The sequence below is a fragment of the Zootermopsis nevadensis genome, unplaced genomic scaffold (genome assembly GCF_977971745.1).
Source record: "Zootermopsis nevadensis isolate Lab colony 2312 unplaced genomic scaffold, Znev_1.0 Znev_ptg000027l, whole genome shotgun sequence".
In the NCBI taxonomy this organism is placed as follows: Eukaryota; Metazoa; Arthropoda; class Insecta; order Blattodea; family Termopsidae; genus Zootermopsis; species Zootermopsis nevadensis.
Genome location: NW_028259159.1, coordinates 3,388,929 through 3,413,518, shown reverse-complemented (window position 1 = coordinate 3,413,518; position 24,590 = coordinate 3,388,929). Strand labels below are relative to the sequence as shown.

The 24,590-nt window shown below is 41.4% G+C and overlaps 1 protein-coding gene across 1 annotated transcript in view; it reads left to right on the top strand.

Moving 5' to 3' along the window:
- Positions 1 to 24,590, top strand: part of LOC110829438 (uncharacterized) — a 50,253-nt gene that overhangs the window by 1,114 nt on the left and 24,549 nt on the right. Inside the window, exon 2 of the mRNA XM_022063148.2 lies at positions 17,731 to 19,983. Within this exon, the coding sequence (XP_021918840.2) occupies positions 18,918 to 19,983 (1,066 nt within the window). The 5' untranslated portion in view covers positions 17,731 to 18,917. The remainder of the gene's footprint in view (positions 1 to 17,730; positions 19,984 to 24,590) is intronic.

Genomic DNA, 24,590 nt, shown 5'->3' with positions numbered 1-24,590 from the left:
TTAGATGTATGTATTTTGTAGATTTGTGTGGTATAATATACTTTTTATATAGTTTATATTTGTTTTATGAAACAGTAAATACAATCAGTGTGTTATTTAAATTTGATGGCGTCCAAGAATCGATATCGCGTTTTTTTAACCCATTACTAAATATAGGGTAACTCTCGATGGCGTCTTAAAATCGAAATATGGAAATGCTGTATTATTAAAAATTACATTAAGAAAGAATATAAGAGCAAATTCAATTCCGAAAATGTTAGCAGCCAGAATCCTTTATCTTCCCATTCTCTGAGTAAAATGCAAAGATTAAAATAACAAAATGTTACCTGATATTTTGTATGTTAAACTACATCCTTCACCCTACAGGAATAACACAGAATATGGGGACCTAAGAGATAGCAAGCAACAGAAGTTAGGAGAATTCTTTTTAAGTGCAGGAGTTTAATAATTTGTTCTATTCGCCAAATATATTTAAGAAGATGAAATGAAGAAGGATGAGAATAGCAGAAAGTGTAGCACGCATGGAGGAGATGAAAAATTCATTCAAAAATTTATCTTAAGATCTCGAGGAAAGAGGCCACCAACGCGTATATGCGAGTATAATATTGATACGGAAACTTGGTTTGTGTGGCTCAGGACACAGGAAAGTCGTGGGCTCTTGTGGGCACTATACTTAAACCTTCTGGTTCCATAAAAGTGGTAAAAATCAGCTTCTCAAGGAGGGTTCTTCCATGAAATTAGTCATTAAGTAATACAACATGGACAACAACTAACGAGTTACATGACAGAGGTACAAATCCTTTTGGAATGACACAGAAGTACAACCGTGAGCTAATTTCATAACCTCAAAGACGATTGGGCAGACATGAAATATTAAAATCCTTGGTTTGAGATAAGCAGTCCACAGGAAGAATAATACTACTGTCGTGGAAGTCAACAATGTAAATATGGTGATATAATAGGAAGGACAAAATCATGTGGAAAACTGTGGATTCGATATGGAGGCAGGGGCTAAACGTACAGGTGAAGTTCCCACTCACTTCCGCCGGAAACAACACGTAACGCAGTAGGGAGAAATAACGCGCTGCTTAAACGCAATTAGCAAGTGCAGGGAAACTTCAGTGGCTCGATCGACAATCAGAGGTCACTGTACTGTGTTGTGAAGAAGTGCGGAATCAGGGTTGGCACCTTTTCAAATCCACGATGGTCAAAGTCAGGGCTGCCAACTTTCGAAAAACTCTTTTCTGGACACACAACTTGATGTTGTGGCCAAATGGTTAGCACTCCCACTTTCTATTCTGAGGCTCGGGGTTCGAATCTCGTCCCGCAGACCGGTTATCCTGACTGAGGCTTCTCGTACTTTTCGTCAGTCCAGTCAGGCACTTTCTAGGATAGTATCTGAAATTATACTACGGTCGATTCCTTGCATACCTTCTCCTGTTCATTAATCGCCCTGTAATTCGACGCTACTTAGTCTGAAACTAACTAACTAACTAACTAGATGGATTACCGAACCCGAAGGTTCATCACCGAATTAACCAAAGCCCTCCACCGGACCCTGTCCTGGGCCAACAAAACCCAGTCTCCTTCAACTCCAATCTCCCTTAGATCCCGCCTGAGATTATCCTCCCATCTACGTCTAGGTCTCCCCAGCGGTCTCTTCCCTTCAGGCTTCCCAACCAACACCTGGTGTACACCTCTTGTGCTATCCATGCGTGCTACATGCCCCGTCCATCTCATTCTTCTCGACTTAATCACCCTGAAAATACTGGGGGAGCAGTACAGATAAGCTCATCATTATGCAGTTTTCTCCACGCCCCATCGTCTTCCCTCTTAGGCCCAAATATCCTCCTCAACACTTATTCTCAAACACCTGTAATTTATGTTCCTTCCTCAGAATGAGAGACCATGTTTCGCACCCATACAAAACAACAGGCAAAATTATTTTTTATACTTTAATTTTCAGGTTCTTAGAAATCAGACGGGAAGACAAAATATTTTGAACTGAGAAGTAGCAAGCATTTTCGGAATTTAGTCTCCTCCTAACTTCCTCATGAGTATCATTTTGATTTGTTATTGTTGTTCCTCTTAGTCTGAAACAGTGTCATTAAATAAACCACTAACGTGTAAACACGAAATTCACACAGCATGCTAATTGGGGACCTAGGTGCACATAAGAGGATAATATTAACAACGAACAGCGTGTGGGCCTGTGCGGGTCTAATGACAAGCTCTCGTGACCGAGGCGCGTTCCGTACAAGCCGATTAACTTCTTATCAGCTGAGCAACTATTAGTTTATTCTTAAGAACTGTGCTCTGATGTTTGTTATGCGTTCAGCTAAATGGATTTTAAACGTACGTAGCCTGGCACTCAGAAAATCACGTTCCACTTATTGTAGAATATTTTGTAAATAAACGAAGTAAACCGTTGGAGTGGTGCATGTCAAAATATGTAGAACCTAAAGGGTTGGCACTGCTTATAAATTCTGTAAGACTTAAACGCAATTCTGAAAGAACATCTGTTCCGTTGCATGCAGTCTGGCTCTCAAAGTTCAGGAATCAAGGCCGCCTGACAGATCGTTTACACGAGAACACGAGGAAATGATAGTTTCTCAGCACCCGAAGGTGCGCTCGACCTGGTGGACCAGTCTGCCCGCCTGTCGAGAGGTCCTTGCTCTCTGTGTGGCACCTGTTCAAGTCCGGACGCGCCACGCCTTGCTGATCACCAATATCAGGGTGACACGAGGCATGTCTGAACAGCACCCTAACACTAAAACCCTCGTAAACATAAAAGTACATAAAATTAATTTCGCCTGTTTTTATATGGCTGTGAATCCAGAGAAAAACAGAACAATTTCTCGAGAAGGACTCTCCTCCATGGGTCAGGTAGCTCACGTAATACTTGAAAGATTAAAGAGGAAGCCACAGGCAATGCAGACTGAACTCTGTTTGGGGTTATTATCCGCATTTAACAATTTCGTGTTCCTGGTCTCCGCTCGCCGGCCTAGAACAGCGAATACTGCTTACGTCGTGCCTGTCCTATGCTTCATCTTCGAGTGTACTCCTCGAATGAAAGTTCACACTATGAGTTGAAGGGTGGTTTTCAATTTGGAACACATTGGTTTTATAAAAGTACCGGTTACCATTAATTTATGCGAATTCCAAATCTAACTTTACGTATAAATACCAGTATATTCTTTTTAAACCAACTCAAAGAATCTAATCTTGTACACAACACGAAATGCAGGCCAAGCATTAACATCTACCACTTTAACCCAAAACATTTTTCTTGATATAATGAATATTAAATTAGCCAAAAGTAGAAATAAATTAAAACTCCCCGTAGCGTAATATACAGTGTGATAAGTTTCGAAGTAACATATTTGTGTTTGCAGTAAAAGAATACGAAAGCCAATGAGTTAGGCTATCAGAAGGCATTAGAAGCATGAATACACACCTTGCAACTCTCGTTAAACAAATTAAGCGTTTGAAGCTTTGCTTTCGTGTTCTGTTAATATTTACATCTATCATAAAAGAAACAACGGTATTTAAGTCTTTTGGCAAACCCATGTCATTGTAGGACATTTAGAAAAACCAGGATAAGAATAGTGAAAAAAACATTAAAATGCTTTATATTTTTGATGATAATCTACTTTTGTGAAACCTAACCTAACAAAATAAGTATTTCATGAGGCGGGATGTTTCTCAGTTACCGCTATGACAGAGCCAATTTAATACTTCCGCGTAATCTGAAGAGGTGCTTCGCTGATAGATGGCGGCACTGAACACAGGGTGGACATGCACGAGCGGTAAACTGGTTGCCGCTTCTGCTTCGTATCTGGGAGGTTTCCGGTTCGAATCTCGCCTGATAGTCTCGCTGTAGGTACTAACCGAGGCCAGTCGCTCACGTTCCCAAGACTTGCATTATTCTCCTGTCTTCCGTCTCGTCTCTCATTCCATAGTGATTATGAATGATACGAACAGGGTGTTACGTAATCGACCGGGCAAAATATGCTCGCTGTAACAACATTTCTGGTAGGCATTTTTCCAATTATATGCCGCAATAAGGCTAATACATCAACTAGAATAGATCACAATACACACCCCTGACTTTTCTCTTTTCGTCACTATTAGACACGTATTAGTATAAACACGTTGTGGCCAGAGAACTTAAAGCAAAGTTACCATTTGCGCGACCAAAGCATAGATGGCAGAATTTTTATCTTAAAAATAAAGAATATGAGGATGTAGATTGGATTAATCTGGCTCAGGACTAGTTCCAATGTCGAGCTGTTGTAAACACTGTAATGACTTTCGGGCTTCATAACAGACGATAAATTCCTTGACCAGGTGACCAACTAGGTCTATTACCTTCTCAAGGAAAACAGTGATCCATACAGTTGGTGACCGATAGCCACTAAATGATCGACTTTCATTTATCTCAGTAAAAGTGTTATTTACAAAATCAGAGTAATGAATCTTTGTAAATTAAATTCTGAAACTAAAATGGCGAAAAGTTATAAACATATGCCACACTAGTAGTAAATTCCACACTGTAAAATGTGGTAACACCACACGTTTTACCATGCGAATACTTGTTTTTATTGTTAATTGGAGTAGGTGATGGACAGGCACAGTAATTACTGTGATCTGATCCTCGCCTTAAAAAACTGAATTCTTAAGGTACATGTATATGTCAGAATATTTGTTTCGTAACTGGTGAAGTCTCTCCTTAGATTGCATACGTGATAGCCTACCAACAAACGAGAGTGTTCAGGTTTTTACGCTGCAAGAAAATGGTGCCATGTGGCCACAAAACCACAGAATAGGATTCTTTATTGTATCATCAGATCAGATAGGCTACCTGCCGAGAGAAAACAACTGGAGTTCGGTGACCAAGCAGGCAAAAAGTTACACATTGCACTGCTCAACAGATTTGTTCCTCTCGACATTTCCATCAGAGTTCTTTTTTCAACGTCAGAGTCGATTCAATTGGCAGGACATGTAACACCCATGGGGGAGATTAGAAATGCATGCAGATTTTATTCGCAAAACCTGACGGGATGAGAAAACTTGGGATACGCAGGCATCGATGGCGTACAATATTAAAGGAGATAATAAGAAAATAAGATATAGATCTTTGCGTTTATGGCATGGCTAAGGCTACTGTTAATATTATCATCACCATCATCATGATGCTATAATGATGCATGAAAAGACCATCACACATCATACATTAGCAAGCAGAGGCATGTTCATAATGAAGCACTGACCACAAAAAGTGCAAAACGTAACCAATTCAACAGTAATTCAATAATGTCAGGTCATTTCCACGTGCGATCCCACAGCGAACGCGATCTCTGAACATAACATCCGACCACATAAATCAGCGGAGAAATCGCCATTCGTCTGCAGTGTTGTTCTGGCAAGCCTTTTATTGCGAAAATGACCTAGTTACTGTAAGTTTCTAAACTCTGCAAAACTGTTCTAGATTAATCAAGCGGCAGCTTAAGAGGAATGTGCTTCAATAAATTACACACTAAGATGGCTGTCTTCTGGGTTGTAGCGGCGTGTAATCTCGTAGATGTTTACAGACGTGTCAGAGGTCCTTGCTGCCTCCATCATCAGAGCGATGAGTCACTCATCTCCCTGACGATGGAGGACATCTGAAACGTCTGTAAACTTCTACTAGACTACACGCCGCTACAACCCAGAAGACAGCCATCTTCGGACTCACTGCCGTGAAAACCAAAAATCCTGCCAATTACAGACTGCCAAATTACAAGCAATTCTGAATCTGGTCAATGAATTGTAAACCCAGTTTCTCTTTCCGCAAGGTCTCATGGCCTAGGCCCTCTGAGTCAAAAGCAGGATCTACAGACAACATGCGACAGGACAAGAATCATTTGCGAACTGTCTTCCGGTGTCAGCTACTTCGTATCTTCGATCTACAATGTCGGATTTAAAGACACATTGAGTCTGTTTCAGAACGGAGAAGGCTGAAGTGAACATTTGCACTTAAGATGGTGGAGAAAACCTCACACTGAAGAGCTTCATAAACCTTTTCCTTCGCCACATTTTAAGATGATCAAATCAAAGAGGATACAGGTCAGAACATGTCACAGATAGTGGTATTGACGAAAAAGTGATCGCCTTCTTTTTCAGACACGCATCCTAAAAAAGCAGGCAGTGTTTCCCTTAAGACCAAGAGAGGCCGCGTTCACCGTAACAGCATGTTTCAGTTATTTCAGTTAGTGGTTACTTATTTTCACGGTATGCATGATACAGTAAGAGACGAACCGAGTAGCCTTGGACGCAACAGAACTTTCAACAACAGGCAGCAAAGACAATAACCACCAGTCAGTACGAAACGAAAATCAGATGAACAATGAAAGTAAAATGCCTTCTCCTGTGTTTCGAGGTACTTACTGGTGGTTGAACCATCAGCAAAGATTATACAAAGAAATGGAAAGACTTACGCTCCAGAAAGAAGAAAAAGATACATAATCCGAAAACTTTCTCTTGATGGAAAGTTAGAAGGTGAAGTTCGGTTGTTTGTTTTGAGAGTACTGCTGGCTGACAAACTAGTGGGGAATGTTGCGGAAACGAAGAACCATGGATAGGATTAAAGCTCCGACACAATAATTTAATGGAAGATAAACACGTCTTTAAGATATGGAAGAAGGTAATCAATGCAAATCTGAAAGCAAAATCTTGGCATTCGCCTTGAGGAACAGAGGAAAAACTCGAGAAAATTAGTCAGGACGAGATTCGAACTAGTTAGCCTCCGATTACAAGTCTTGAACGTGACTGCTTTACCAAATTAATCGAATTAAGCATCAGGACCAATTGGCTTAGAATATTTTACAAAAATTAAAGCTCGTTGAAGCGCAAAATAGACTACTCACTTCATTTCATTGCCGACGTCTTAGAATGCGTACAGTTTAATTTATGTATCACATACAGTCTTTAGTCAAACATTGTTTCATACACCAGGAGCTATTATAAGCTACTCTGTGAACCTTTGTACAGCTGGTTTTTTCAGCCAAGGTTGTCTACTTTGTGTCTAGTTTCTTGGAGCGTACCGAATGCACTTGCTGACACGTGACCTCTAATCTCATGTATCGGTTACCGACTGAGGCATTTATCACGGGGGCGTAAAAAGGCATGCAGGAATTTAGTTGAGTGCAACAGCGAAAAGCATACAGCAACTGTCCGTACCGTACCCAGTTTGGCTTCAAGAAGGACCCAGCTTTACGGAGTTTATTAGCTACATATAAGCACGGTGGTCTAGCGGTTAGAACGCTGGGCTAGTAATCCTGGGGTCCCGGGTTCGATTCCCGGCGGTGCCCAAATTTATAACTTCTGTTGGGCATTTGGGCATTATGTATTACTCTGAATGTATCGTGTAGTCGCCATATATTTGTTTAAATTTGTACTTCTCGAAAAAACATCACATACATTAACCAAGCTGGCCCTTCTGGTCTACAGGAGTTTGAGAAGAGAAAAATGCACTGCACCACCTGCCAGCAGCTAAGGCTAACTAACGATCCTAGGGTTTCCGAAATAAATTGTTTCCACCGAAACATACTCACCGAAGGTGTAAATGTTGCTCCGACTTCAGATCTTGCTACAGTTGCCATATTGATATTATCGATGGTAGGGAATTACATTCTACGAAGATGTGGGAGAATCGAAAAACATGTTGACATACCAAGTATTTATTACGAAAATCGGCGCATTGGTTCAATCTAATAGCGGAGACAAACACAAGCAACTAGGCTAGTAGTTACATAAAAGAATTAAAAATATAGATGAGTAGTTTTTATTATTAAGCTGTAAGGGCCGGGTGGCATGTTACACCTTATAGTCCACAATGGTGATTCACGAATCATCTGATACGCATCTTGAATACCTGAATTCAGAGGAAACAGTATTTCACAGAAACGTACAGTGTTCACGAAGTGGCTAAACACTGCTATGTCATCGTAAAACACGACTGGAAAGATGTACTCTTTGGAGTACATAATCATTCCAGAGGTGGGGTCTTTACGCCATGTAGCGGGCGGTGAGGGCAGGAAGTTGCTTTTCGATAATCATGGCTCAGTATTAATCGACAGGAATAACCAAGACAACAATGGCAATCCAATTCACTGTAGAATGGCAAAGCTGATCATAAGCACCTTTAGCCCTACGTCCCGCGTTACGTGTAAAGCAGCTTCTTGTTGGATTAGTAAGTACGTAGAGTTTCTCATCTAATCTGTCATTGACAACTTACGGCATCTAACACTTCTGTCGGCTTCTATTATTATTCTGACGGTACCACTTATTAAAATTTCTCCTTTTGAAGCTTTTCCCATAAACATACGTTTACCCTTCTCGTCAGTGAAATGGCTAGTTATGCTTTCGGGGTTCGACTGGAGGAATCAGCAAGCACGAAGCCAAGGAAGTTAGTAGTCGCCTGGATGGAACATCCCCAGTTAGGAAGCTGTGATACTAAGAAATATCGAGCTGTTGCAGGATAAGTGTACAATTAAGCATACTTTGCAGGTTGTCGAACTAGTGTTCTGTTTGTAAAGAGCATGTGCCTGCTATAACCACAAGAACATCTTCGCTACTGTCGAGGCACTCGGCAAACGATTCGCTGTACCGTGGTACTTTTAATTACCACGTTTGACCGTAAAGCAAGAAATTCCACGCCGAATCAACATCCTCCCCGCTGCCTCTAGAATGTTACACTGCTTTAATTTTGGACAGTTAGGAGGAGCTGGACCAAATCTGACGGTACACAAGTATTTTAAATTAAGCCGATCTCTTGACCTTACTACGCTTCTTAAACAGGCTTAAGTAGAAGGCCATGGACCCGTTGCAATTGCGTTGTGCGGGAACCATCCCTTCCTCAGTTAAGTTTAGGCGTGACTAAAAAGTAAGGAGCTGCCCCTTTTGTATATAAGGGGGTTTAAACCCAAGGCCCGCCTACGTGTTTTGTGTGGACGGCGTACATTTGTTTGTATTACTATATCCCAATTACATCCGTCCGAAAGTATTCACTATTACACACATTCATCCATAATTCGAAACCACCAAAATGAGAAATCTGTAGTTAAATAAAATACAGATGGTCCTAACTACATAAAATTCATGCCTCTCTCTTGGTATGTACTACTCAAAATTCACAGGCAACTATTTTATAAGGAATGCCCATAAATTTCCTTCTGCGACCGAATCAACACAGACGCGCAACGCATCCTAAAGAATAATGTGAGTGGAATCTGTAAACATGATTTGCCAAAACCAAAACGGCCATCAAGCGAAGTACAACAACGCTCCACAGTAACACGTTCTCATATTTGAAGTTGAAATTACAGCCAGCTATCTCGTCCCAACTCCGCCCAAACCTGAGGATGGAAAAAGGACACCGAAAACAGTCACGAATACTGGACATGAACTAACTGGTTTGCTTTCCCCGAGGCTTCCAGGGCGAGGTGTGGCAGCAACAGCAAGTGTACGCGAGAGTAAAGCAAATACGTAGTTTCAGTGACGATATGGACCGGTCTTAACATGTCCTCCAGAAAGATGCCACTTGCTGGATGTTCGTGGTCTTGTTTCTCGCTCTTCTTGGAAAACACATTCTCTTAATAACAGATCAAAGTTTCTGCCGAGGACCTAATGACGGCAGACTCATGAAACAGTGGTGTAAGCTACTTATTAAATACTCCGCATCGACAGAATAAAACCATTTTAATAGACGCCTAAAATGACACAAATATGACAATTTTCTACACTGAATCACAGACTACTTCTCAAACTGCATGGTAAGAGTGTTATGAATTTTTAGTGGAGAAACACGTTTTGCTGCAGATGGCCAACAAACTAATTCACAGAGAACCAGCCAGAGAAAATTCACAAGAAAGACAAAACGATTTATAGTTACGAGGAATATTTCAACTGATGGAAAGAACCCTTAACGCATTTAACGGTGCTTCGTAAAGTACACTGATTATTTTATAGCCTAGAGGACTCACAAAGCCATAAGAAATCTGCCCGGTCACGCAGCCGAGATTAGAACGTCCGAAATACAAAATAGGTAAGCTAACCACTTCGCCGTGACATTCGGTATAGGAATCCGATCAACACGATAAAAGAATAACCAGTGAACACTGAAGGAAGTGTAAAGTTTACTGCAGATTGAAGTCGTTTGGGAAAAAAAAATAATGATAACGCATACCACGTTCTTTTTTCTCCGAAAAAAGTGACTCTTGAGTGTCAGAAGGGCATGCTTTCTCCTACAGGCAGATGCCAGTGGCCAAATGACTCTGCTGAATATAAAAATGGGCACAATGCAGTACAACATTATATACGAGGATATCCCACTCGTATGTTAGAGGTGGGCTGCGCAGGCCAGATGTCTCGGTATGGAAACTTGCAGAAAGAACCGCGTAGGTTTCATTTACAGTTGCGTCTTAAAATATAAGGCGGTTCGTTTGTACTGTGTCCAAGCCTACATCTTCTCTGGAATGAAAGCGGTTTCGATAGCTGTCATGTTTGGGTTGAGAGAATCTCCAACTGAATCCTAAGGTATGATTATTGCGTGAATGATGAATTCATAAAGACTCAAATAAAATGGTACTTGCTTCTCTTCCATAGCGTGCTTAGAAGGACTGAGGAACACCATGACAAATCTCAGAATATTAAGTCATATGAAGAATGTTAAATATTTATTAAAATTCTTTAATTATTTTCTCGAAAGTACTGAGCATATTTATTTGCTAACTGATTATGTTGGATATGCGTTCTGATAAGTTGCAACCATCCGCGCTTCTCGCCAGTAAAATGTTTATAAAATTCCGCTACGAGTCATGTGCTTCTTGAGAATCACTTCACGTTAGGATTATGTCTATGATTCACGGCAGATAATGAACGAAATCTCTCCTGCATATGGGTTCAGCTTTCAGTCTCGTATTTTAAACCAGTGCAATGTGAATAATTTTCCCCGATTCAATTTACGACAGTTCACGTCTTTATGAATCTCCCTATAGCGTATCGGTAGAAATAAGGAACAACCTCAGCCTTCCTCCACACTTTGGCCTTGTCTCAACGAGATGCCGTTATTTAAACGTCCACTGACCATTCCTGCAGACCATGACAACAGCCCGCTTATAAAAAAAACCCAATGTTAATGAGAAAGACCCCTTTGTATTATTTTCAGTTCAGGTGCATCACGATAATGATGATGATGTGTGCCGAAAGCCTCAATATCTGGTTGATACTTGGTGGCCAGTTATTCTTACTGAAGCCTGTAAGCCGATATAAAATAATTGCAATGTAACTAAGGGCTTCTTGTTTCTTTGTGGTTCCTAGAACTGCTCGTTAAAACCTCATTTGAGGAACGATAGCACCAATTAAACACCGGTTTTAGAGAAAATGATCAAAAGGGATTTATGGCTATTTTAAACTCGTTGATTCAACATATCTACGAATTTTCGTCGTTATTTCATTTACCATTTATGTAAATCTAGAATTTACTGTTACAGATAAAGCACTGTTTCGGCTGAAGATTGCGTTAGAATGAACCATTAATATTTCACAGAAATCGTATATATTTCTGAGTCGCAAAGAGTTTAGATATCAAGAAGAACTACGCCATCTGCAAATATTAACAGTGGCAAGGAAGACTGCTAAAAGATTACGTGGCTTGCATATGACAAAGACAAACAGAATATCAAAGCGGCCACTGAAACAGAAACCAAATGGCGAAAACAAAATAACGGGACCATTTTCATGCAGAGGTTCTGGAAGCGGTGACTAAGCCTATTCCGACACAGTTCATGACCACGATGTTCGTATCCTGCCACCGGCACGAGGAAACGAATTTATGCCATCTGCATCGTTTCGTTCAATTCCCAACGTTTCTGTCCATCTAAAAATATTGGCCTATGTAAATCAGGATGAAGCGACGTCATCTTGAAAATAGAGGCGGCAGCTCCCTCCCAAAACGTTGATAACCACCAGCAAGTCCACAAGAAGTAGCATAACAGTACCATGATCAACATCTTCGCGGTCGTAATTCTCAGACAGGCCTGTGTTCCGTATTACTTGTGTTTTAATAAGGCCTCCGAACCTGCGGTTCTAGTGTTCGAATGGCTAAAACGAAAACAGCGAGTGACAGCGACTAATTTCACGCCTTGGAACAAGCTACAGTAATCAGAAACTTGACCTTCAGTAATTTTACAATCAGTTTCACAACATATGCAATATTATGCATTATTCGGATTTATTTTCAAACTCCCACGCACTATGACGTCTTTTCTAGATAAACACATACTGACGCTACTTGATGTATACATATTTAAAGTACAGGTCTTTTAGTACGACCTCGAGTGAGAACCTTCTTTGGGAACTTGAATTAAAACAACTGCACAAACATTTGCGTCCTGTGAGGTTCGCTTCAGAACACGACGGGAGACTTTCTTACGCAATCCAATTGTTAACCTAATTTATATTTTCCATCTCTCTTTACCAAGGCCAGAGTGATTTTTATTAAGGCTTCGTTAAGCTGGAAAGAGAAAGGTTTTTTTTGGTGTTATTAATTTTAATGTACGTGCCTAGTATATCATTGTATTTGGATGAGGTTTTTAAGATAATCTTTTCAGATCTCTTCTTTCTGTGTCCGCTGTAATCGAGTGACTAAGAACGGAAGTGAACTGTGATTACTGTGTTCTCTGACTGCTCCAAAGCGACCGGAGGTGCACGCCGATGAGACGTAGCCTTACCGTGGCCTGCACATTTCATAAATAAGTTATCATCGACTTCATGTGGGAAACGTAATTGGCTTTGATGATATTCGGGTACTGCAATTCAAAACCGTCGTTACCAAATTTTCCACACTGCAGATATTAATATTCATCATATTGAAAAATGGTCTGGGATTGCTAACCCTCGTGTAAGGTAGCAAAAATTACACGAATTTAGTTTCCTCTTGGTTTCTTTCTGGATGCAATTTTGATTCGCTACTGTCATTCCGAAGTATTTTAACTTATGAGGTTATCTTATATATCAGCAGACCAATAGCGGTACGTCATATTTAGAGCTGGCGTTTACTATTATCATATGGAAATTTTAAGGGTTGGGCTGGGTTTGGTGCCCTATTTTACAAGCTTACTTGGTGTTTCCTTTATCCGCCGTTCCTTTTAACCGTTGCAGCCGTCCATATCTAATGAGGTGGGGGTTTTGATTATGTTCAACACCATTGTTCTTCTTGATGTGACGCCATGTGAACTCGTACGTAGATACTAATGTTTCAGAGAAACATACTGTCTCCATCTTCAAGGCTGAAGCTTCTGGCTGACGTTAGCATCTATCTACCAGTACACGCAGCGTCACAACCCAGAATATCAACATCTTCACCGCCATAACAACCTCAAATCTAATATCGTCAACAGTTCAAACAACACTGTAACTTTTGGTAATCCGCAATACACGTGTACATGCATGAGATTCGTCAACAAATGAGTGCGTTCTCTGGGAACAAGGATGCAGCATCTCTGGGCAACCTTGGAGATTCTTTTCCAGCATGGTATGACGTCACGCAGATGATGTCGGCGGGTCATGGCCGCCTTAGGTACAGGTGAAACAGAGACCCACAAAAAAAGCTTCTCTGTGTTTCTGTGTGTCGCGTACCACGCAGCATCACGATCAATTTTAACCGCCTGGCGAACAAAAGGGAGATATCGGCTGCTTTCTACTTCTGTTTGTTTCGCCCTACCAGAACCGCATTGCCTCCTTGAAAGCCGTTTGTTATTTACCTACAGACAATGGTCAAAGATGCGATGTCCTACGATAGTACATACATGCATACCAAGTTTAATGAAAATACATGGACCGATTCAAAAGTTGAAAGAGCGAACGAACAGACAGGAAAAACGCACACACAACAGACCACATAACTAACTTGATGGCTTACCGAATCCGAAGGTTCATCACCGAATTAACCAAAGCCTTCCACCGGACCCTGTCCTGGGCCAACAAAATCAAGCCTCTTTCAACTCCTATCTCCCATAGATCCCGCCTGAGATTGTCTCGGTCTCCCCAGTTGTCAACAGACCACATGGTTATCTTATAAACTTCTTTCTTTCCTACGAGAGGACAGAGACTAAAACAGAAAATCACCACTGGACCAGGCGAACAATCGTGGTGAGATATTCTTTATGATTTATCAGTGATGGTTATTCTACTTTGGCGTATAGTTCCTAATGGACGAAAGACGTACACCTAAAAGAACATCTTGACTACCGCCCTGTAGGAAGACTAAGACACGAACTACTATTAGGGAGATTACTATACGGTTACAGTCTTGGGAAAGAAACGGAAACTTTGTTGACTCAACTTCGTGATGAGAATAAAAGGAATACGTAATTTAAGAAGACGACATCGGAAAGAGAAGGAGACAGAAGACTATTATCATGCAAGACTATTTCAGCGGGGTGCGTGGAAGTGACTTAGCTAATCATTTACGCAACAGTTGGCAGACGGTAAGGAATCTGCCCGAACAAAGTGGACCCAGTCTCCATGGAGACATAATTTTAGCTAATCATATCATCATAACAACGTCTACGCCGTCAGAGCATTACGGTAATTTTGTGACTCGAGACGTATCCGTCAATACCTCCCAGACTACACAATGAGGGGCATTGGTGAGGACAGCCATCTTATAATCGAATATCGGCGGTACCTTCAGTCTTCCTTGTATCGAAATGTTGTTAAGGGCAGAAATTAAGTTCCAGTTTCTGGTTAATTTTGTCAATTCATACTGGCTGAGACTACAGGACCTGACATGGATTAAAGCAGTAGCTTATCCTTACGCCCATTTTGTCACCGCTCTGCGTTTTGCAGATGGAGACCTATGGAACCTTTTCTCTGGAACATTATATAAGTTATTACAGACGTTTGACTTTATACAATGTGACTTACTTTTACATGCCTATCACTAAACGTATGGAAGTTGTTTTAACATTTTATATTTGGAAATGTTAAATTCCTTTTAGAAAGACATTTAAAATACGTTGAAAAGTAAATCATGATATAAAAGTCAGTAGATACACAGAACCCTAAACTATATGTGGTTGCTTAGAAGAATACATCGGAATTGTATAAAATCAATTGCGAAGACAGGTTTTGTAACTTCCCACTACCGGCGCTGTCTACATTGCTGCAATAATTATGTGCATGGGCGTAATCACATCATGCACAAGTATAGAAGAATATTTGTGGAGGAGGATGTGACGTCATATGAAGTACCGCCATAATGTGAACACTGTCGAGCAAGAGAGACGTAAACTAACAACAGTAAATGACATCGGTGTGTTACTGCGGAGCCGGTCTCTAAAGGTCTGTGACAATGGCTAATTCATTACATAAATATTATGTCGGGCATTATCGAATACAACCAAATATACCTCAGAAAATGGACAATGCCTATCACAATATTTCTAGGTATATTTAATTGCTAAGTTTCAACACTCATTGTGATCATATTCGCACATGTAGCTAAACGGAATTACGGCTAAACGATGATATTTTCCTTCGATCTTTCAACATTCATTCACATGCCCGGCAGAAAAACAGAAGCTCTGTACAAATGCTCGTGTTTTAATATTTTAACCACTTTATATTAGAGGTGTTCATTCTGAAGCAGATTTCAGTGTAGTATAAGAATTAAAAGATTACTTTGAAAATACAGGGAAACTTTTTAATTAGAAAATGCATGTCAAGATATGATACTGTAAATAAATAGTTGAATACTGAGAACAATTTTGGCAAAGGAAAATTCACCAACTGCCACTCCTCTATTAACGTTTTTAAAAAAATAAATTGGGTAATTGAAACAGCGTCGCAGATGCGGTGGTTTCTGAGTTGTGACGCCAAGTTGTCTTATGGGTGAAACCAAGGTTTCGGAGGGATGTATCTCGTACATCTTCAGGAAGATTATACGGCGTCACAACCCAGAAGACCACAATCGACATCATCGACGCCGTGAGAAACTACCTCCAGCTTCCTTTTCTGGGGTTGAAGTGCTTACCACAAACATGCAGTAAAAAAACTTGTGGAGAGAAATGCTTTCTGCCAACTATGACTGCTGTGGAAAGTTAGGAGTGTGGGATACGCCCACGACAGAGAAAATCTGAGGAAAAATTAAGCGTGAAGTACACTTCCCGACAGAAAAGGAGGATATTCGCTACGAGTAGCAGCTTTCGGCACGTAAGTAATAAAGTGTCATCAGATTATTAAATTCTTCGGCTTTTGTTTTATTACATTTTGAAACTTACGTAGTGCGGGCAATGACACAAATAAAAATAGATAAACAGCCATATACGGCACTCTTTACTAAAGACAACTTTGCACAAAAAATTTCAAGCCGGTTAGCATAGCAGACCACAGACTTTCGGGCTGAGCATCAAACCCGGGACTCCCAGAATACATAACAGGAGTGGCGACGTTCGACCTCACCCTGCATCCAAGTCCTGAAGAAACCTTTGACGTCTATTAGTGCCGCCCCATCTCACTACGCGCTTTACGTGCATAACTTCTGTAACTGAAACGCCGTCTTTAAATAGCCTAACCGTTCAATCTTAAAACCCTAGAATTTTCAGAGTGTTACTAAGAAAAACCAGGTAGACATATTGGCACCTGGGATTCAACCGGAGTGGAAGAGACCGATTGCGTTCTGGTTGGCCACGCTGTAGGTGAGACATTGAACACCGCTAGAAAACAGCCTACTTACATTGCGTGGTATGTGTCGCGCACAGAGTAACGGGGCTCTGTGGAAATCTGCTCTGCTAATGAGCACCTTCGGTTGTCATTCTGTGACGGAATCACTGTGAAGTGAGATAACAGTTTAACGCGGCGAGCTACACTTCAACTCCCGTTTGTTTTGCATGAACATAAATTCGATCGATTCTTAGGTTAATTAAGGACGCTTTGCCACAGCAGAGGTTATATAGCGTGGAATGAGATTGGAAGATGAGTAAGGAGGCGGTCTTGGCCTTCGATAGCAAACTGTGGGTACAAATACAACGAGCACTGGTGTCACTCATCACCACAGTCGTGATGACGGAGGCATCTGAATGCTCGGCGTACCCCGTTCCTTTCCCCCATTTCGCGACTATACATGTTAGACTCCTTTGTGCTGAAATAAATGACCCGTGTTTTCTGGCTGAAAACACCACCACGATATCACCAGCAGTGGAAAGCATTATCTTACATTCTTGTAAGCATCTAGTACGAAAATGTCATTAGGTATACGTGATGTAACTTAAAATGTTATATGCAGATGTCTGTCTTCTGGGTTGCAGCACAGAAAAACCTGGTAGAGGTTTTCCAACGTTTCAGAAGTCCTTGCTGTCTCCATCGTCATGGCGATGGTGATGATGATGGAGGCAGCAAGGACCCCTGAAAAGTTGGTAAACTTCTACGAGACTACACGGCGCTACAACCCAGAAGACAGACATCTTCTCACTCACCGCCGCGAAAACCTCACATCCTACTAAACTGTTATGTTGCATTTCCAAAAGTTCTTTCTCCTTTTTTTCGCTCTGTTTATAATATTCTGTCTTCCCTTTCCCTGATAAAATAAGCTCGCCTCGTGCTAATGCCATGAGAGACAGAGAGAGAGTTCTGGGAGAAAGAATTTCATACAGTAATTAACATGGCCGTTACACTTGTTTGTTCCAGTAAACAACCTGTCTGGGGACGTTGTCTTCTGCAGCCAACAGCGTCGACGGATGCATGAAGGAACCAGACAACGGAATTGGACGAGGACGGGACCGTTGTCTGTTACAAACAAAACGGGATAAGAGACGACAATTTCACCATCGGAACGTTCGACAAGTTCCACAATCTGCAGAAGCGTACAGACTGCAACCACCTGCTAGCTGAGACCGCAGTTCTGGAGAAACTTGGCTGTCTCCTGCATTTACAAGCATCTAAGCTGCATCTTCCGTTTGCTGAATAAGAAGACTTTGATATGTTTTGTGCAGTTACATGCATCGTGGCTTAATGGCTTTAATCAATATTTAAATATTTCGCTGACAAGTTCCTATATAGATAACGTTAGTTTTAATACATTCTGCCCTCGTCGATAGCAAAGCAGATCTGGACATAATTGAGGCCAACACCTGATGTAACAGAAGGCAGAAGCAGTTTGTAAGATCGAAAATGTCTGCAACATAAGATATGATCCTTCAGCATAGCAGCAATGTCCACTCAAAATCGAGGCCAACAAGTCACGTGGCGTTAGCAAGCATACTTCTTCTTGTTTCTTTTCATCCACGATAGCGCCTTAGGGAGGAAACGGCCTCCATCAGGTGTGTTCATTCCAAACGCATTCCTTCAGTGCTGGTGGATATGCAACATATTACAAGCACTATTATGGTCAGTGAAGAAACATTTGAAGACAGAAGCGGAAAATTATAAGTGTTTGTGGAAGATGGTGTTTATGTTTGAAAAGTTGACAACAGAGTGACATGGGATATATTTTGAACCTCATCTTAAACGTACGTGTGAGGTTAGGTTTGTTACGAAGTGTTGATTTTCGTGATTAGTATTGATATTCCCTGAAAAAAGATTATGTGAAACAGGGAAAAGGTTTGTACATTTTGTAAGGGCATGATACGTTATGGGCTTGAAAAATAACAAGAGTTACGTTCTAGAGTTATATGACGCGGGATTAGATACAAAAACTACTTTGAAGAATAAGGGTAGTTGATTTTTTGGGAGGACGCAAAAAGTAAAAACGATGATGATTACTTGGAACATAAAATAATGGACATCTGGAACAAATTACATACATGAAAGATAAAATGTTTACGAGATCAAAGTCATAGTGTTGGCCGATTTCCCTTCTGGTTGACGGAAAAGTAATGGCATTAAGAATGAGGAAAGACATTAAAAAGTCATCGTATTACGTTTGGTTTTTGGGAGCCCAGGAATCCAAAGGTCTACGCGGTGCCGAGTACATGCACCCCGTAGTCAAGAGCCTAGTCCAGCGAGAGCGTGATATCGAGCCCTTCAAAGTCACCCTTCAAGTCAGTCACAAAGGACTGAAAATCATCCAGAACATTCCACCAGCAGCCGCTGCAGCTGGGGCAAAACCCTCTAGTAAGAGCAGTAAACCAGAAGTTATAAAGCATTTTATTCCGCACCACGCAGTGACCTGTGTCTTGCAAGATGAGGATATCGTGTCATGCATCCTTTTACTTTACAATCCTGTCACTAAATGTCCTGTGCATGTTCATGCTTATCGATGCGATTCTGTAGAAACTGCAGAGATCCTCAGAGGACAGTTACAAACTCTGATTGAACGTCCAGAGAATCAAAAGAAACTTGGTGAAATTGAGACGAGGCTCAGAGCTAAAGGACTCCTGTTGCCACCCCCCACACAATCCTCACGTCCAATCCCCACCTCCTCTTCAGCTAGACGTGTCCACAGCGGAGGAGGTTCCGATGGACGAAGTTCAAGTACGAGGGAATCCGAATCTTCAGGAGGTTCCTCCTCGGAACGTCTGAGTGGTGTTGGAGGTCAACAAGAAAGGATTGCTAACCTCTATGATTCTTTGGCGGCGGAACTCAGGGAGAAACTTGGTTCTGGAGGTGAGGGGAAAGTACGTCACCACGCTCCAATATTGCTCCCTCCCAGGGACTATGACACGGTACATCGCCAGAAAGGAAATTTGACAGCCATCGACTTGCGACGATGTCTTAACGCAAATATTGTCGGAGTGAACGTGAAGAATACGCGTAATCTTGCTGAGAACGGAAGCCAGGTGACTGACAAGGCCGGCGGTACAACTAACGTTTCTGGCCAAGCTGGAAGAGTTAATGGATCAAGCGGTGGTTCCAGTGGAATTGGGTCGGACCATGCCCCGAGTCCAGACGGCCAAGACAGGGAATCTGACCCGCAGTACCTGGACAACCAGTCTTCCTCAGGTAAGTGCATGTCACGCTACCATGAAGCAATCACATATGGAAACATGAAACGAGATATCGTAAATGTTATGTGACTTTTAGGCGTACTGGTAGTCTTTCCCTCAGCCCGCCTTCCTAATTGTGTTCTTAATATGTACTTAAATGCTGCCCTAAAGCAATGGCTTCCCTTCATTTCAATTAAATGAATTTAAGGTAATTTTAAGCAGTAAATATGTATTAATAAACAATTAATGTTCTCCTAAAATACAGTGTAACAGTAAGGGAACAGATGAGAGCAGTTTAGGAAGTGGACTCTTCCATTGGGGTCCCGATAATATTTTGTAAACATTTCTCATCTCCATAATACGTGCTACACTCCTCGCCCATTACATGATTAATTGATTTAATTACCATAACAATAGCAAGTGAAGAGTAGAAATTGTGAAACTCCTCATTATGTACGACGTGAATACTATGTGTCCTTCCGCCATTGCTTCTTGTATTGTAGATGTCGGGCGCTTAATGAAAATCGGTGCACTCCTGTGGGTTTTGGCCAGAAAGTCAATATGTCACGTCACATTCACATTGCATCAAATCATCACAATTCCTCCTGCAGAATCCACGTTGTTGGTGTCAGATGTAGCTAAAAATTGCTGATGACGACAGAGCTGAACACTGTGGAACGGGCAGGGGTCAAGGCGTTGCGAGAGAATCTCACGTCCCTCAAACATGACTGTGCGAAAAGACAATCACTTCCATTGCCGTCCATTTTCCCGAACCTGAAGTCTCTTAAACCGCATAACTGTTTTACAGGGAAGGAAGCACATTACGACTGTAATCTGTGTTCAACTACAAATCAGATTATAGGATAGCACCTTATGCCACTTTTACTCCAATGAATAGTAGTCGTGGCGTTTGTAAAAGAGAATGGACCATCCACAAGATGAATAACGTTCTGGAAATGTCATGAGGTGGTACGCTCCGGTTCACTTAAACGCTGTATTAATTTCACTCCTGAATAAAGAACAGGTCACAGATTCCGTTACTGGCAGTGTCCTTGCCCGAATGCTGCAGCTAAGATTTGGAACTGTAACTGTCTACAGGGGACGTCAGAAACTAATACGTGAATAAAGAAACACATCATAAGAGAAATCTGTAGGCTAGAGAGGGTGACGGATAGACAGATAGACAGACAGACAGACAGGACGCCCACATAACGCGTTACATGTAATAAAACATCAAGAAACTGTGGCCTTGCTGCAGGTTCTGTTTGTCGAAGTGGATGACTGTACGATACTGGTTATGCCTTCAGACCGCCCGTTTCTCATTGTAATATCATGCAAACGTGATTACGTTCTGCGTCCTTTAGTTTCGCACGGCTGAGCCAAGGGTTTCTTCTCTCACCTCTGCAGATACAGGCGTCCTACATCCTGATCTACAGGGGACCTCGGAATAAAACTACGGAAGCTTTTTTTGCTACGTAATCATTTTAATTAATTTATTTTACTGCGCAATGCGAAATGTTTATGGTTAAATCTAACTTAATACTTTAAGACAGGTTCGAAAAACTGCAAAATGTCGTCCGTTGAATTAAGAGGCACCGAATGTGATTCTAAATATAATGTTCACAAAGCAGTGTCTCAACCCCATTACAAATATTTTCGGTCCTGATGATGGAGGCAGCAAGGATCTCTAAAACGTTCGTAAACTTCAACCAGACTACACAGTCATCTTCAGTTGTCAGTCTTTTAAGGTCGGTCACACACAATAAAGGGCTCCGTGGAAACCTTGAAGCAAGTCTGCTACTCTGCCGAGCAAACCGGGTTCAAAACCCGGTAGCACGTTTTTTTTGTGTGTCCTATGCCAGCTGTAGGGGACATGTCGATTCTGACGACAATCCAAGAGTCGCGCCCTCTCAACAACGGAAAACACGAGCACATGAAGAAACAAGTGAAAGCCGCCTCCAATAAAATTCCTTTGGTGCGTGACATATGGGACATCCTGTGCTGTTGTTATATAAAAGACACAGTTACTGTAACAACAGATGAAAGTGCCGATAATTGAATTCGTCCTTATTTCTGTCAGTTCACTTTGTAACAATTCAATAAACTGGGGAATATTTTATTTGTGAGGGAAGCAACTGCATATTTCTGCACGTCGTAATTCTCAATTAATCAAAAAGTATGGTGAAAGGTAATGAATGTTCCAACAACAATCCGAAAGTTAATTACAAATATCGAGTCATGAGATCTTCTTCGTCAGACAGTCTGCTGCACTAGGTTACAGACGGACATGAAGGAATCAGAAGGCAGAAGCTAACAAGTTATTCTACCGTGTGCTATGTTTGTGCCTCGAAAGTTGAAACGAAGGGAACGGTTTCCAAATAAAAAACGTGACTGCAGCCTCGCGAACTGTACGCCATTTTTACGGTTATTTGTTTAGAGGAAGCACAGTTAAAACTATATACATTATACAACGTACCTCTGCATTTTTCATATAACGTAGGTCTATGTTTATGGGCTTGGTGTGATTCTCAGAATGCAGGGCGATACTTTTCATAAGCATCATTAACTAATTGATCTTTGTAATGAATACGTTCTGTGTTTCCTTCGGGTAGAAACTGAATTTCAAATTCTGTTTAGATGAGATTTGTCGAAACCGAAGATGACTTCCTAATAAACATAATTAATTCTTAATAAGATGGAGTGAAATATTAAACTTACTGCAAGTGCACAGGTAGGGATGAGCAAACTACCGCATGTGGGTCACAGTTCAATCGGTCCGCGACGATAAGGTTAATTTATGTTTTAGTACTTACAACTAGTACCAGTAAGTGATACACATTTGACAAAAGCACAGAATTTTTCTCCCGAGATTCTTCGTAACACGTTCGCTTACAAAAAGTCGCACAATCCCCCATTGTTTTGAGTCACAGATTCTTAAAGCACATTCGAAGTAAATTGGGTCTAGGGAGAATACACGTAACACATTGAAGAAAGGGTATTTCGTCGATAAAATGTGTTTGTAGACGCTTCAGGCTGATAGCACGCCATGTATGTAAACGTGATACGTCGGTTCTAGAAGAAAGTGCTTTCTCCACTCGCGTCTTTATATAATCGTCTTAAGGCTCATTTCGCTTCTGTTCGGTCCTTCCAGTTGACATATTACATCACACGGGGGCGTTCAGCTTACATGATGAAGCAAGCCACTCAACAGATTACAGGAAATGCCTGTTCATTGCCCGGGTTTCTCTTAACGTAAATCATTCTAAAATTGAAAGGCCGTGACATCACAAATATTTTCTGCTATTTATAGTCGTGATACCTCATACTGATCGTATTTTGCATGAAACAGTTTCCAAACAACGAAACAACGGTGTATGTCTAACATTGCTGGGAATGATAATGTATCTGTGTACCGCGTGAGCCAATACAAATACAGTGTGTCCCAAAAAGGTGTATTCGTATTGTAATACGATGGCCGCTTGTTTGCTGGGTTACCACAATGAAATGCGCTCCGGCCGCATTTGAATAAGGTCTTCGTACCTATGAGACAAAACACTGGCTGCACCTCAGGAGCCGGTGTTGATAAAATCCCTGCCTCTCCCGTGAATCGAATCCTGGTCGCTTATCCCACATAGTCACCCTACTGGCTGAATTATCCCGACATTGTGAGATAATGAGCTCTATGGAGAATATCGCTGCCTTGACGTTATGGAATACGCCTCTTGGACTGGAGGGCTTTCAATTGTACATTGTCAATACAGAAACAACCCAAGGTCCCGGCGTAAGTAGGGTATCTACAGGCGTACCATCATGATACAGACATCATCTCCATACAATGACAGGGCCTGTTCCACCCCACATAACAATAAGGAGTTTAGTCTCTTCGGAGGACTTTTCCATCATCGGACCGAGACATTGCAACATCACTTCTTGGTCTGATAAATGTGGCTGAAGCGGTAGATGCACATAGGAATTATAATTACTAAAACAATTATTTTACTATTTTAAATGTAAGGAGCACACGGCCTTGGAATATCTGGTACGTAACATAATCTCTTCAGATTCGTGCGACCATTTGTTTACATCACTACTGTTTTCTTTAGAGGTCGATCAATATTACGCTCTGAATTACCGAACACTTGTTGGTCATTCGGTTTAAAGGCAACTGATTTAAAAACAGGATTCGTAAATTCACATACACACGCGCGCCTTTTAGAAAACATACAGGAATAGCTATAATGAAACAGATAATTAACTTGAATGTGATTCAAAGAACCAGATCCTTGTGAAGAAAGAAGAAATAGTAAATCTCATTACTTGTGACATTTCCGGAGTCCGACACGTTTGTCTCAAACATAATTGCAAGCCAGTGAACTCTTCGGGTGCTGACACGAAGAGCTTAAACGAACCGTCGCACTTGCATCGCAGTTTACCATTGTTCATTTGCAGACCGTGTTGTTAAGGGACGGTACGATAATCTGATTCGGACGGAGATTTCATGAGCGTAGTGAAGACGGACAGCGCCTGTGTTCGACGTATATATTGCTGTCGAATTTACCATAGCAACGTAGCCCACTGTTGCCCTAGCAACGAGCTGCAACATTTACAACTGTTGAGGGGCCA